Raw genomic sequence first — 13270 nt, 5'->3', positions numbered from 1 at the left:
TCAACTATTGCAAATAACAATTGAGATTTTTTAAGAAGAAGAGTAGAAAACCTAAAAAAAATTGTAGTTTAAAAGTGAATTATAGTTTAAAAGTGAGAGGAAACCCCTCTGTTTATAGCTAACAATTAGTAATATGAATATGTTTTCATAGTGCCTTATCAGATCAGTCACAACCCTTCAAAAAAGTCCATGCTCATCGAAAAAGACATAACCCTTTGAAAAAGTCACAACTCAACGGATAAGGCACAACCCTTTGGTAAAGTCCCAACCCTTTGAAAAAATCACAATCCTTTGAAAAAGTCACAACTCATTGAAAATGTCACAACCCGTCAAAAAAGTCACAACCCTTTGAAAATGTCACAACTCATATCAAAAGTCACAATCTATCAATGTGAAAAGGTTTCAACTTTTAATATAACATAATTAAATAAATAAAATAAATTCAGTATTTTTAATTAGAGGTATTATAGTAATTCAACATTCATGTTTGGAAATTCATGTTTTTAAGGTAGTATAGATAGATAGATAGATAGATAGATATGCAGCCTCTTCCTCTAGCAAATACTATACGAATTCTGGCAAGCACTATACCTCATTTAAGGTTTTATTTTTTGTTTTTCGTGTTTGATATTCATATTATTAGAGTCCAACTAATTTAAATTTGCACGCTAGGTGGGGCCATTTGGAAGTAGCCCTCCTATCAAAGATTTTTCTATATTCAAGACTCAAAATTAAAACATTTGATGATTAATTTAAGAAACAACCTCATATGCACCACATATTTTGATGATGTCATTAAGAAATTTCAATATGACTTTGTCCTTGTTCCGCGCCGTTAGTAATATGATGCATATTTGAATAAAATCAGAAGGCCGGCCATTACGTAGGTAGTACGTTAACATCTAGTGTTAAAATACAATAAGAGCTTGTTAGGTTGGGGAATAAGTTATCTCTGAATTAATTATCCTGGAATTAGTTATTCCATGATTATTATCTCACCTTACAATCTCTGGATAACTAATTTTATCGCAGAATTAATTACATCAAACGATGACCTAAGATTTTGACTCGATTTAACTAGGTCGTCTATAAAATGTACCCACTCTCTTCCTCTTGCAAAAATATTTCACTCAAACAAGGAAACCAAAAAAAATGTGTTCCATTAATGCTGAAAATTCAGACAAACCTCATGCAGTTTGCTTACCATACCCTGCTCAAGGCCACATTAGCCCAATGCTAAAATTGGCCAAAATCCTCAATCACAAAGGCTTTCATATCACCTTTGTCAACACTGAACACAACCATAAGCGTCTCCTTAAGTCTCGAGGCCCCCATAGCCTCAATGGTTTGCCATCTTTTCGATTCGAGACCATTCCTGATGGCCTCCCACCATGCGACCCTGATGCCACTCAAGACATTTCTTCTCTTTGTAAATCTACAACCACTACATGTTTAGGTCCTTTCAAAGAGTTACTTGCAAAGCTCAAAAATACTAACGTACCACGTGTATCGTGCATCGTGTCTGATGGTTCAATGAGCTTCACTCTCTCTGCTGCTCAAGATTTGGGTATTCCTCAAGTTCTCTTTTGGACTCCAAGTGCTTGTGGTTTATTATGTTACATGTATTACCGCGATCTTGTTGAGAAAGGATACACTCCACTTAAAGGTATACATGTCCAATCCCCTGTATCACGGAAAAGAGTAAAAAAAATGCTCTTGAGCTATGCGAAAATTTACTCTTTAAACTATCTTGTGGCTTTAAATTTGGTTTATATCATCTTTGGTTGATCTTCTTTGGGAATTGCAGATGAAAGTTACTTGACAAATGGATATTTGGATACAAGTTTGGATTGGATACCAGGCATGAAAGGAGTACGTTTGAGGGATCTTCCAAGTTTCCTAAGAACTACAAATCCCGAAGAATACATGATCAAGCTCATCATCCAAGAGACAGAGAGATCAAAAAATGCTTCTGCTATCATTATCAATACATTCGAGACATTGGAGGGAGAAGTTGTTGAATCACTTCAAAAACTTCTTCCTCCAATCTACGTCGTTGGTCCCTTGAATCTTCTTATGGAACATGTTGTCGATGAAAAGAACTTGGAGGGCTTGGGATTGAATCTATGGAAAGAAGAAACCAAGTGTCTAGACTGGCTTGATTCCAAGAAACCAAATTCTGTTGTTTACGTTAATTTTGGGAGCATCACTGTCATGACCGCGAACCAACTTATTGAATTTGCTTGGGGACTTGCCAATAGTCAGATGGAATTTTTATGGATCATAAGACCTGATATTGTATCAGGGGAAAAAGAAATTCTTCCATCTGAATTCGTGGAAGAAACTAAAGAAAGAGGGATGTTAACAAGTTGGTGCCCGCAAGAACAAGTCCTTAGCCACCCTGCTATTGGAGGGTTCTTGACTCACAGTGGATGGAATTCGACCCTTGAAAGTATCGGCAATGGTGTGCCAATGATCTGCTGGCCGTTTTTCGCAGAACAACAGACTAATTGTTGGTTCAAATGCACTCAATGGGGAATTGGAATGGAAATTGACAATAATGTGAAAAGGGATGAAGTTGAAAGTCTTGTGAGAGAGTTAATGGTTGGTGAGAAAGGCAAAGATATGAAGAAAAAGGCAATGGAATGGAAGAAATTGGCTGAAGAAGCTGCTGCAAAAACAACAGGATCATCTTATGTGAACATAGACAAATTGATCAACCAAATTCTACTCTCCGAAACCACTAGGCAAAAGTATTACTAATCAATAGTTGGTTGGTTTTCCTTTTTCTCGTTATGTTGTACAAAATAAATGAAATAAAAATGCTCTCTTGCACCCTCAAAATGTCCTTTTTTCAATTTTTGGTAGTAACAGATACAATATATATACACACTACTAAATACGATGCAAATATCGACGGCCCGTCGATCTCAAAAAATCAAGGGAAAGCCAAGTTTATCCATGTTTTTTTAACAAAATTAATAGAAAACCTACGAGAAAATCTACGTAGTTCCCTCTATTTGTTTGAAGTGAATTTAATACCTCTAAAAGGTGACATGACAAAGAATATAATACCGATTGTCTAAAAGCGTGTATTGTGTCCTCTCAACTTTGAGATTTAGAGTTGATATATTTTTTTAAAAAGATGACACACATATATAGTTACTTTTACACAAATAGTCCATATATATGTATACCATTTTTGACTAATCTTTCTCACACGTGAATTTTTTTGGTCTTCTTTAATTCAACAACTAATTTAGGTTTATTATCTCTTACAAAGATTTATCATTTAACAATAGTAGTAACTAGTTATTCTTTAATATAAATTTTATACATGATGAGGATAATTTTTTCACCTCAAGCGTGAGTCTTTTTTTTCTGCAAAGTTTAAAATATCTGTTTTTTTGCAAAATATAAATTTATGAATCAAATTTTATTTTTTTAAAAAAATTAAAACTTTGTGCAAATTTCGTATCTCAAATCAGATATTCTATAGTGAAACGCCTACTTAGCATCAAAAATTTGAATTGAGCTAATAGTACTACAACAGATGCTTTATCGGCCCATATATTATTAGTTTGTGATAATGCCCAAAATAATAGTCAAAAACTTGTGACTTTCAAATACTCCAAATTTTGCTGAACTATCAACATAAGCAGGAGATAATGATGCTCATGTTTCAAGTCAGAAATCCAAATCATCAAAATAACAGGCAACAGAAATATTGTACTAACTAAATTTATTTTCGAGAGGTATAAAACATAAGTAACTTCTAAATTAAGACCGAAATTTCAGAGACATATTTTAATTAAACTAAGGTCTTATTATCTCCTAACTCATTTTCTTGTAGTTTTGCACATCTTTTCGCTTACGTGGCACACTCTATGACTCCACGTAGTTGAGACGCGTGAGAGATGCCACATAAGTCAAGGTTGAGTTAGGCCCAAGATCCATCTTTACATGGTATCAGAGTCGGACCAATCCATCTTCACATGCCCATTTAGAAGTGTTTACGCTCTAGTTGAGGTCTGGGCGTGTAGGCGAGTGTTAAGAAGTCTCACATCGGTAGAATGATATGAACTGGTCTCCTTATATGGACTTNGGGGGGGGGGGGGGGGGGGGGGGGGGGGGGGAGTGTAATAGGACCATAGTCTAGAAGGGTACTTATGTCTTATCCCTTTTCGAAAAGAAAATACGTGGCTGTGTGAGACGTTTCCTTCAATTTTTGTGTGTGAGCTTTAATAATGAACTCTCTCAGTTTCAATTTATTTGTGTGATCTTTAATAAATTTAACAATTCTTTAATTTAAATTTGTCATATGATATGGCTATGACCACAAGATTAAAAGACATTTCTATAAAATTTAAGAATCTTTTTTAGTTTTTAATCTTTTTATGTAAAATCAAATTTTATAATAAACAAATGAAGTAATTATAAACAGGTTATTACTAGTTTATCATATAATGTTTATCAAGAAATATACCTCTAATTACATAACAGATGACCCATTATATAAATTTATATTTTGCACGACATTGTATAAATAATTATCTATAAGTTTGTGCATACTCTTCCTCTTTCCAAAACAATAGTCAATATATATCTTTCGTTTCCCAGCACTTTGAGATAAGGAAAATGTGAATATTAGGACGTAACAGGTTATTGTAGCTTGTTGACTTTAAGCAAGTTTTGTTCACTTATATATAGAAGACTAGTCAACACATGTTTATTCTTTTTATTTTAATTTATATGAAGATATTTGATCGGCATTTAAAAAAAAAAAATGAAATATGTGAGTTTGAACATGATATGAATGATGAAATAAGAAGTTTAAAATTTAATTATTTTCAAATATAAAATAGTACTATATTTATCGAAATAAATAACAGAAAGAAAAGAATATAATAAAAATGAAACAGATTGAATGTTCTTTTATTTAAAGTTTGAATACTAGAATGATCAATCAATTTTTAGTAACAGGTTGCGTGAAAGCATAAAGCTGCCTAATTCCAGGACTTGTTTACTAAAGTTCTTTATTGTGGAAAGGGATAATATTGAAGGCAATTCAAGGACTTTAATGCTCGAATTTTCACTTCACATTTTTATATCTTTTTTTTATAAATGAAAACTTTGATTGAACCCATGACTGAGATGTTCAAACTGATGAGGAACACAAACGTAACTTGGAGGTACAATTCAATAAATGATTTTGTGCCCACAATGGTAAACATTTTTTTCGGAAAACAAGTTCCTAAAAGTAGCGAAACAAATTTCATAAGTAACATATTTAAGTTTTATTGTCTCTGCTCTCTAGCCACCCAACAATCCCAACCCTCAACCCTTGACCACTCACCCACCCCCGCCATCCTTGAATCCCCACTTCCCATACCATCTCATTTTTGTAGTATTTTGTTAGATTGTATATAGTGGCGTAGCCACATATAGTATAGAGTGACTAGTCGAAACACCCTTGATTGAAAAATTAGCATATTATATTAAAAGTGGGAAGCTTTCAACTTCAAAGTTGGATTACCATTTTACCCCTATTTTAAATAAAATATCTAATTAATTAAATATTAAATAATATCATATATATTATACTAAATACTTAAAGTGGGAAGGTGTTAAGTCCAAAGTTGAATCAACTTTTAAATGAGAAAGACATTACGAAAAGATGATAATGAATAAATCATGCTTTCAAAACCCTTCATTTCTAAAATTAAATTTTGAACTCTTATCTTTTCATCTTCTCATATTGAATTAAGAAAAACATTGGTCTTGCAAACTTATAAATTAAGACATTGGACAATATGAGATAAATCATAAGAAATAGTAGTGTTCAATTGTTGCTTTCAAACTTTCTTCTTTTATTTGATTCCTTCTTCTAAGTTGCTCGGACTCTTTACTTTTGGTGCAGCACCCGTGTCGATACGGCGTGGGTGTGGGTGTGGGGTCCGTGTCCGATTTGGTCAACGGATTTTGGGTACTTTGCCAAAATCGATGGGAAAAGTGTGGACAATTTTAATGATTCCTATAATCAATACAAAGCTAAGGTGAAATTGAAGAAAATGGAATACCTTTTATATAGAAATTTCTATGTCACTCCTTTTCATTTAATCTCCTTCCATGTTTCTCCTCAAGTTCTCCATATAATATCTTATAATTTAGATTTTATAACTCTATTTTTAGATATTTTAATTATTTTTAGGTGAATCCCTGCACCCGTATCCGTGCATGAATCCATATCGCCAAATCTTAAAAATTAGATCATGAAGGATCCGACCTCTAGATCCGCACCCGTATTGGACATCTGCACTCGAGTTCGAGCAACTTAGTCCTTCTTCATCTATGTATTATCACATTTAATTATATTTATGTTTTTCATTTTTATCCTCTCTCAAATTTCATGACTTCATAATTGCATGACAAAATATAATTATTATGATTATATGTGAGAAGTCTGATGATTCATTATATTTGTTTGGTAAGAATCTCTTCTTTCTTTACAACAATTTTTAGATTGCATAATATCAATTTCTAAACTCTCAAAATTTATTGATTATGTGGAAGATGTGATGAATACATTATTGTTTGGGACAAACGTGCAACGCATGTTCCCAAAGACTAGTACTAAGTATACATGTCAAAAAATAATTCTCATACATATATATTGAATCTTGAACATCTCTAACGAAATTTCTAGCTTGGCCACCATATATATTTTTGCTTAATCATCAAACAGTAAAAATAAATAAGAAACCACAGATTTTACTTACATACAAGTTGCACTTGTTTTCTTTCTTAACTAAATATCTATAAGTTTCAGCAGACTCTTCCTCTTTCCAAAACAAAATAGCCAATATATAGCCTTCGTTTTCCATCACTCTGAGAGAAGCAAAAGATAAGGTAAAAAATGGCTTCCACTGGTGCTGAACTTGATAAGCCTCATGCAGTTTGCATACCATATCCTGCCCAAGGCCACATTAACCCAATGTTAAAATTAGCCAAAATCCTCAATCACAAAGGCTTTCACATCACTTTTGTCAACACTGAATACAATCATAGGCGTCTCCTTAAGTCTCGAGGCCCTCACGGTCTCAAGAACTTGCCATCATTCCGTTTTGAGGCAATTCCTGATGGCCTTCCACCATGTGATGCTGATGCAACACAAGATATTATTGCTTTATGTAAATCAACAGATACCACTTGTTTAGGTCCTTTCAGAGAGTTACTAGCCAAGCTCAATAATACTTGTTCATCTAAGGTGCCACCTGTCTCGTGCATCGTCTCCGATGGTTCAATCAGTTTCACTCTAACTGCTGCCCAAGAATTGGGTATCCCGCAAGTTTTCTTTTGGACTTTTGCTGCTTGTGGGACTTTAAGTTACATGCATTATTGTAACCTTGTTGATAAAGGATACATTCCACTTAAAGGTATCCCCTGTTTTTAAATGTTCTGCCTCAATTTTATCTTCTTAAAGGTATCCCCTGTTTCTTGTTGACTTAGTTTTATTTTATCCTCAGATGAAAGTTACTTGACAAATGGGTACTTAGAGAAGACGACTTTGGATTGGATACCGGGTATGAAAGACGTACGTTTAAAGGATCTTCCAAGTTTTCTTAGGACTGCAAATCCAGATGATTTCATGCTTAACTTTGTCATACGTGAAACGGAGAGATCGAAAAAATATGCTTCTGCTATTGTTGTCAATTCATTTGAGGCATTAGAGAAGGAAGTTCTTGAATCACTTCAAACACTTGTTCCTCCGGTGTATGTAATTGGACCATTAAATTTGCTTGTGAAACATGTTGACGACAAGGATTTGGCGGATTTGGGATCCAATCTTTGGAAAGAAGAACCAAAGTGTCTTGAATGGTTGGATTCCAAGAAACCAAATTCTGTTGTTTATGTTAATTTTGGAAGTATTACTGTTATGACTATGAACCATCTTATCGAATTCGCCTGGGGACTTGCCAATAGCCAGCTGGATTTTTTGTGGATTATAAGGCCTGATGTTGTATTAGGAGAACAGGCAATTCTTCCACCCAAATTCGTGGAGGAAACTAAAGAAAGAGGGATGCTAGCAAGCTGGTGCCAACAAGAAAAAGTCCTTAACCACCCCGCAATTGGAGGGTTCTTGACTCACAGTGGATGGAACTCGACCCTAGAAAGTATTAGCAGTGGGGTGCCAATGATTTGCTGGCCGTTTTTCGCAGAGCAGCCAACTAACTGTTGGTTTTGTTGTACCAAGTTGGGGATTGGAATGGAGATTAACAATAATGTGAAGAGGGATGAAGTTGAAGCCCTTGTAAGAGAGCTGATGACCGGGGAGAAAGGCAAAGAGATGAAGAAAAAGGCAATGGAATGGAAGATATTGGCTGAAGAAGCTGCTGCAAAACCAGCAGGATCATCTTATGTGAATATAGACAAATTGATCAATGAAATTCTTCTCTCTCCTAAACACGCGATCGTAAAGTAACATTCTCTTTAGCAAACAGATATACTGTTTGTTTTTTCTATTTCTTTCAGTATATTGTATTATTGCAATACTATGCATCACTATTAATGGGTTGTTGAGTTTAGCTTGGTTGAGATATATGATAATGTATGTTTCCTTCTATCAGTATATTGTTGATACTATAAAAGATCTTACACTAGTATAATTTTATCGATTGTAACAGATTATTGTTTTATTTTTCGAGTTACTATTATACAACCGAGCTATACCAGAGACAGGACTAATGTTTGTACCACTTTGACTAGAACTATGTGTAAAGTGTGCTACAGAGGGACGGCTTATGGAAGCTGAAATAAGAAATTCGAAAGTATAAACTATACAACAAATGTTTTACCAAGTACCATCTGCTGCAAGTTGTTTTTTTCTTTAATCTAGAGACTCCAGATCAAGTTTATTTAGAACACAAAAAACCAGAGAAGAAAAAGGTACAACATTATTTCAACATGTCAATCTACTGGAAGAAGTGAAGAACCTTTTGGCGATAGCACTTCCCTAACCAACTTGTCAAAATTCATATAAGATGATCCATTTGGAGAAGTGACTGCTTCTTCTGCTAACTTCTTCCACTTCAATGCATTTTCTTTCATCTCTTTACCCTTTTCTCCAATCATCAACTCTCTCACAAGTTCCTCAATCACTTCTCTCTTCACATTGCTATCAATTTCCATCCCAACACCCCAACGATTACAATTAAACCAACTATTTGTTTGTTGATCTGCGAAGAAAGGCCAACACAACATTGGCACACTATATGATATACTCTCAAAAGTCGAATTCCATCCACATTAAAAATCCTCCAATTGACGGATGACTTAAAATTTGTTCTTGAGGACACCAACCACCTAATAAACCTCTTTCCTTAGTCTCTGCGAGAAATTCATGTGGAAAAATGGCTGAATCACCCATGACTAAATCAGATCTAACGATCCACAAGAAATTCATTTTAGTATTTGAAAGTCCCCACGCAAATTCAACTAACTGATCATTGCTCAGCACTGTAATACTTCCGAAATTCACATAAACAACAGAATTTAGCTGCTTTGTGTCCAGCCATTCGAGACAGTGAGTATCTTCTTTCCACAGATTTGAACCAATTGATTTCAAATCATTGTCTTGAGTTAGATTATTCAACAAAGAGTGAAAGGGTCCAATAGTATAACTAACTGCAGGGTGCTTGGTTGCAATTTGTTTCATAACATCACTCTCTAACGTGTCGAAAGTGTTCAAAAGGAGTGCAGAGAATTTGTGAATTTTGTCCATGATTTCTTCTACTATAAATTTGAGTACAATATAGTTTGGTTCATTGACTTTGGCTCTGATGAAGCTTGGCAAGTTTTTTAGGCGGATGCCTTCCATGCCAGGTATCCAATCTATAATCGTGTCTAAATGGCCATTGGTCAAATAACTTTCATCTGAAATTCAACAGTTAAAAAGAAATTGTAAGTATATACTAGATTAGAAATTGTAAAAGAAATTAAACTTTATTTGGTACCTTTTAGTGGAGTATAACCTTCCAGCACAAGTTTAGGATATTGGATGTAAGCCAACAAAGCACCACCACTACATGTCCAAAATCCAACATTGGGAATACCTAATTCCTCAGAAACTTGATGAGTGAAGCTCATACCAGCATCAGAAACTATGCAAGTAATAGAAGGGAAATTAGAACTAGCGTTTAGTCTCGTGATGAGGTCTCTGAAAGGAACCAAACACGACTTCTTACATGCCTCACACAAAGACAGAATGTCTTGTGTGGCATCCTCATTAGAGGGAGGAGGGAGTCCATCAGGGATGAACTCGAAACGAAAGGAAGATAGGCCATCAAGGGCATTGGGACCCCGGGATTTGAGTAATCTCAGGTGATTGAACTCTGTGTTAACAAAGGTTATATGAAAGCCTCGGACATGGAGGAGTTTGGCCAATTTCAGCATAGGGTTTATATGGCCTTGTGCTGGAAATGGAATGCATACTGCATGTGGCTTGGACAATATGGATTCCTCTGCCTGGCTCATATTGTGAATATTGGGATGGGCTGTACAAGGTTTTAATTAAAGCTTACTCCCTTTATATAGACCATTTGGAAATTACAATCCAATGATCTTGAAAGTAGTTGGTGTTGAACTTTTGACCCCTGCCTGTCCCATGGAGTAGTCACCATAAAGATGCACGATGCTACGCAAATTAGATATGAAAGATACAGAGTGACCCAACTTTTGCTAACATAATTATTGGTCAGACAGGCGGCATATATGGGTAATAACCACCCACCGACAGCAGGACCTCTTTGATTATCTACCAAGATTGTTGACAAACCCTCGTCAGTTTAAAGTTTTGTCCATGAAGCAAGCGAGTATCAAAAATTCAAGACCACACACCTTCAAGGTCATTTTTGTAAATCACTCTTTACCTTTCAAATGTCTTAATTAATGAAGATTTTTCCAAGCACCTGCTGAGGTGCCTAAATACCAAAAATGAATTAATAGATAGTGGTCAACCACGCAAACAAATTGGTAGATTAAGGGATGATTGCTGCTTTATATAGATGAAATAATTGAAAGATGACAGCAAATATTTTTTTTTTTAGTTTGAGGCCAACATTAGAGCATTAAGTTTGTTTGGGGTTAATTGGTATTGTTGCCCACCTCATTCAATGACAATAAATAATTTCATTTCCAGAATTGGTAATTGCGTGGAATTTAAGAAGAATCTCAAAGCCTCAGCATTTTAATTGAGGGGCAATTTCAAACGTGAAGATACCGTTACAGGTAAGGAACGGGAAATATGAATTTTTCCATTTTCCATGTGTTATAGTCCATTAATTTTGGAGTTGGGGGCGGAAAATTTGATCCAATAAAAGGAACAATGGTATTTTTAAGTCATTTTTAATACGTTAGGGACATTTTTTGATGGTTTTCCATTTTAAAAATGAAATATTTGCCGGTTAGGGCCCAACCTATGTTGCTCCGCATCCATCCATGATCCATATAGGTATGTCACATGCACTTGAAAAAAATCTTCACAAGACATTTGGTTTCGTAGAAAAATTGAAAATGTCATTTTTTCTCTTCAATTTGTAAGTTGTCATAAGAGATTATAGTGTATTTCTAGAAAGAGCGGAAAAGTTTATTTCATCCATTATTGCAAGTACAAAGTACAACTTCGAACTATTGGACCTTAACATGTCAATGTAATGTAAGAAATTTAAGGTGAAAGACCTTTTCCTAATAGTACACGGCTAACCAACTTGTCAAAATTCATAGAAGATGATCCATCTGAAGAATTGATAGCTTTTTCAGCTAATCTTTTCCACTTCAATGCATTTTCTTTCATCTCTTTACCCTTTTGTCCAATCATCAACTCTCACAAGATTCTCAATCACTTCCCTCTTCACATTGCTATCAATTTCCATCCCGACACCCCAACGATTACAATTAAACCAACTATTTGTATGTTGATCCGCAAAGAAAGGCCAACACAACATTGGCACACCATAAGATATGTTTTTGAAAGTCAAATTCCATCCACAGTGAGTTAAAAATCCTCCGGATGACTTAAAATTTATTCTTGAGGACACCAACCACCCAATAAACCTCTTTCCTTAGTCTCCGCGAGAAATTCATGTGGAAAAATGGCTGAATCGCCCATGACTAAATCAGATCTAACAATCCACAAGAAATTCATTTTAGTATTTGCAAGTTCCCACGCAAATTCAACTTACTGTTCATTGCTCATCACTGTAACACTTCCAAAATTTACATAAACAACAGAATTTGGTTTCTTCGTGTCCAGCCATTCAAGACAGTGAGTTTCTTCTTTCCATAGATTTGAACCGATGGATTTCAAGTCTTCGTCTTGAGTTGGATTATTCAACACAAAGCGATGTAAGGGTCCAATAGTATAATTAACTACAGGGAACTTGGTTGCAATTTGTTGCAAAACTTAGGGTGTCAAATGTGTTCAAAATGAGTGCAGAGAATTTGGGAATTTTTTCCACGATTTCTTCTATTATAAATTTGACTGCAGTATAGCTTGATTCATCAAGTGTAGCTCTGATGAGACTTGGCATGTTTTTTAGACGTATGCCTTCCATGCCAGGTATCCAATCTATAATTGTGTCTAAATAACTTTCATCTGAAATTCAACCAGTAAAAAAAAAAAAAAAAAATTAATTTCGGAATGTTAGTACCAAGTACTAAAATTTATGGATCTTAATAATATCTATGAACTGATACTCAACGAACTTAGAGGTCTAAGCAAGAACTATGAGACTACCAACTTAACTATTTTACATTTTCTAGGTCTTCATTAAATACTTTTCTTAATCCGTATGTTATATCCTAACAATTCATTTAATATGGAGTGGAGAGAATAGTAAATAAGACATGTTATTTCCATACCTTTTATTGGAGTGTAACCTTGTTCCACAAGTTTAGGATATTGTGTGAAAGCCCACAAGGAACAACCACTAGCAGTCCAAAAGCCAACATTAGGAACACCCAATTCCTCAGAAACTTGCTGAGTGAAGCTCATACCAACATCAGAGACTATGCAAGTAATAGAAGGGGAATTGGAATTATGATTTAGTGATCTGGTCTCTAAAAGGGGCCAAACACGTCTTCTTACATGCCTCACACAAAGACGGAATGTCTTGTGTGGCATCCTCATTAGAGGGATGGACTCGAAACGAAAGGAAGGTAGGCTAACGAGGGAATTGGGACCCCGTGATTTGAGCAATCGACGGTGAATGAA

The 13270-nt window shown here is 35.0% G+C and overlaps 2 protein-coding genes and 1 pseudogene across 2 annotated transcripts; 2 read left to right on the top strand and 1 right to left on the bottom strand.

Moving 5' to 3' along the window:
* Window positions 1-1134: 1134 nt before the first annotated feature.
* Window positions 1135-2763, top strand: LOC125851079 (7-deoxyloganetin glucosyltransferase-like). Its single transcript, XM_049530875.1, has 2 exons — window positions 1135-1666; window positions 1808-2763. Exons 1-2 carry the CDS (start codon window positions 1153-1155, stop codon window positions 2761-2763), a joined length of 1470 nt encoding a protein of 489 aa, XP_049386832.1. The 5' UTR covers window positions 1135-1152.
* A 4079-nt stretch (window positions 2764-6842) lies between these two features.
* Window positions 6843-8666, top strand: LOC125851045 (7-deoxyloganetin glucosyltransferase-like). Its single transcript, XM_049530838.1, has 2 exons — window positions 6843-7436; window positions 7527-8666. Exons 1-2 carry the CDS (start codon window positions 6917-6919, stop codon window positions 8480-8482), a joined length of 1476 nt encoding a protein of 491 aa, XP_049386795.1. The 5' UTR covers window positions 6843-6916; the 3' UTR covers window positions 8483-8666.
* On the bottom strand, window positions 8556-10564 carry LOC125851044 (7-deoxyloganetin glucosyltransferase-like; annotated as a pseudogene).
* Between the last annotated feature and the right edge of the window lie 2706 nt (window positions 10565-13270).

Source organism: Solanum stenotomum, unplaced genomic scaffold (genome assembly GCF_019186545.1).
Source record: "Solanum stenotomum isolate F172 unplaced genomic scaffold, ASM1918654v1 scaffold21764, whole genome shotgun sequence".
Lineage (NCBI taxonomy): Eukaryota > Viridiplantae > Streptophyta > Magnoliopsida > Solanales > Solanaceae > Solanum > Solanum stenotomum.
The sequence above is the reverse complement of the archived record's forward strand: the minus strand, read 5'-3'. Positions and strand labels throughout refer to the sequence as shown.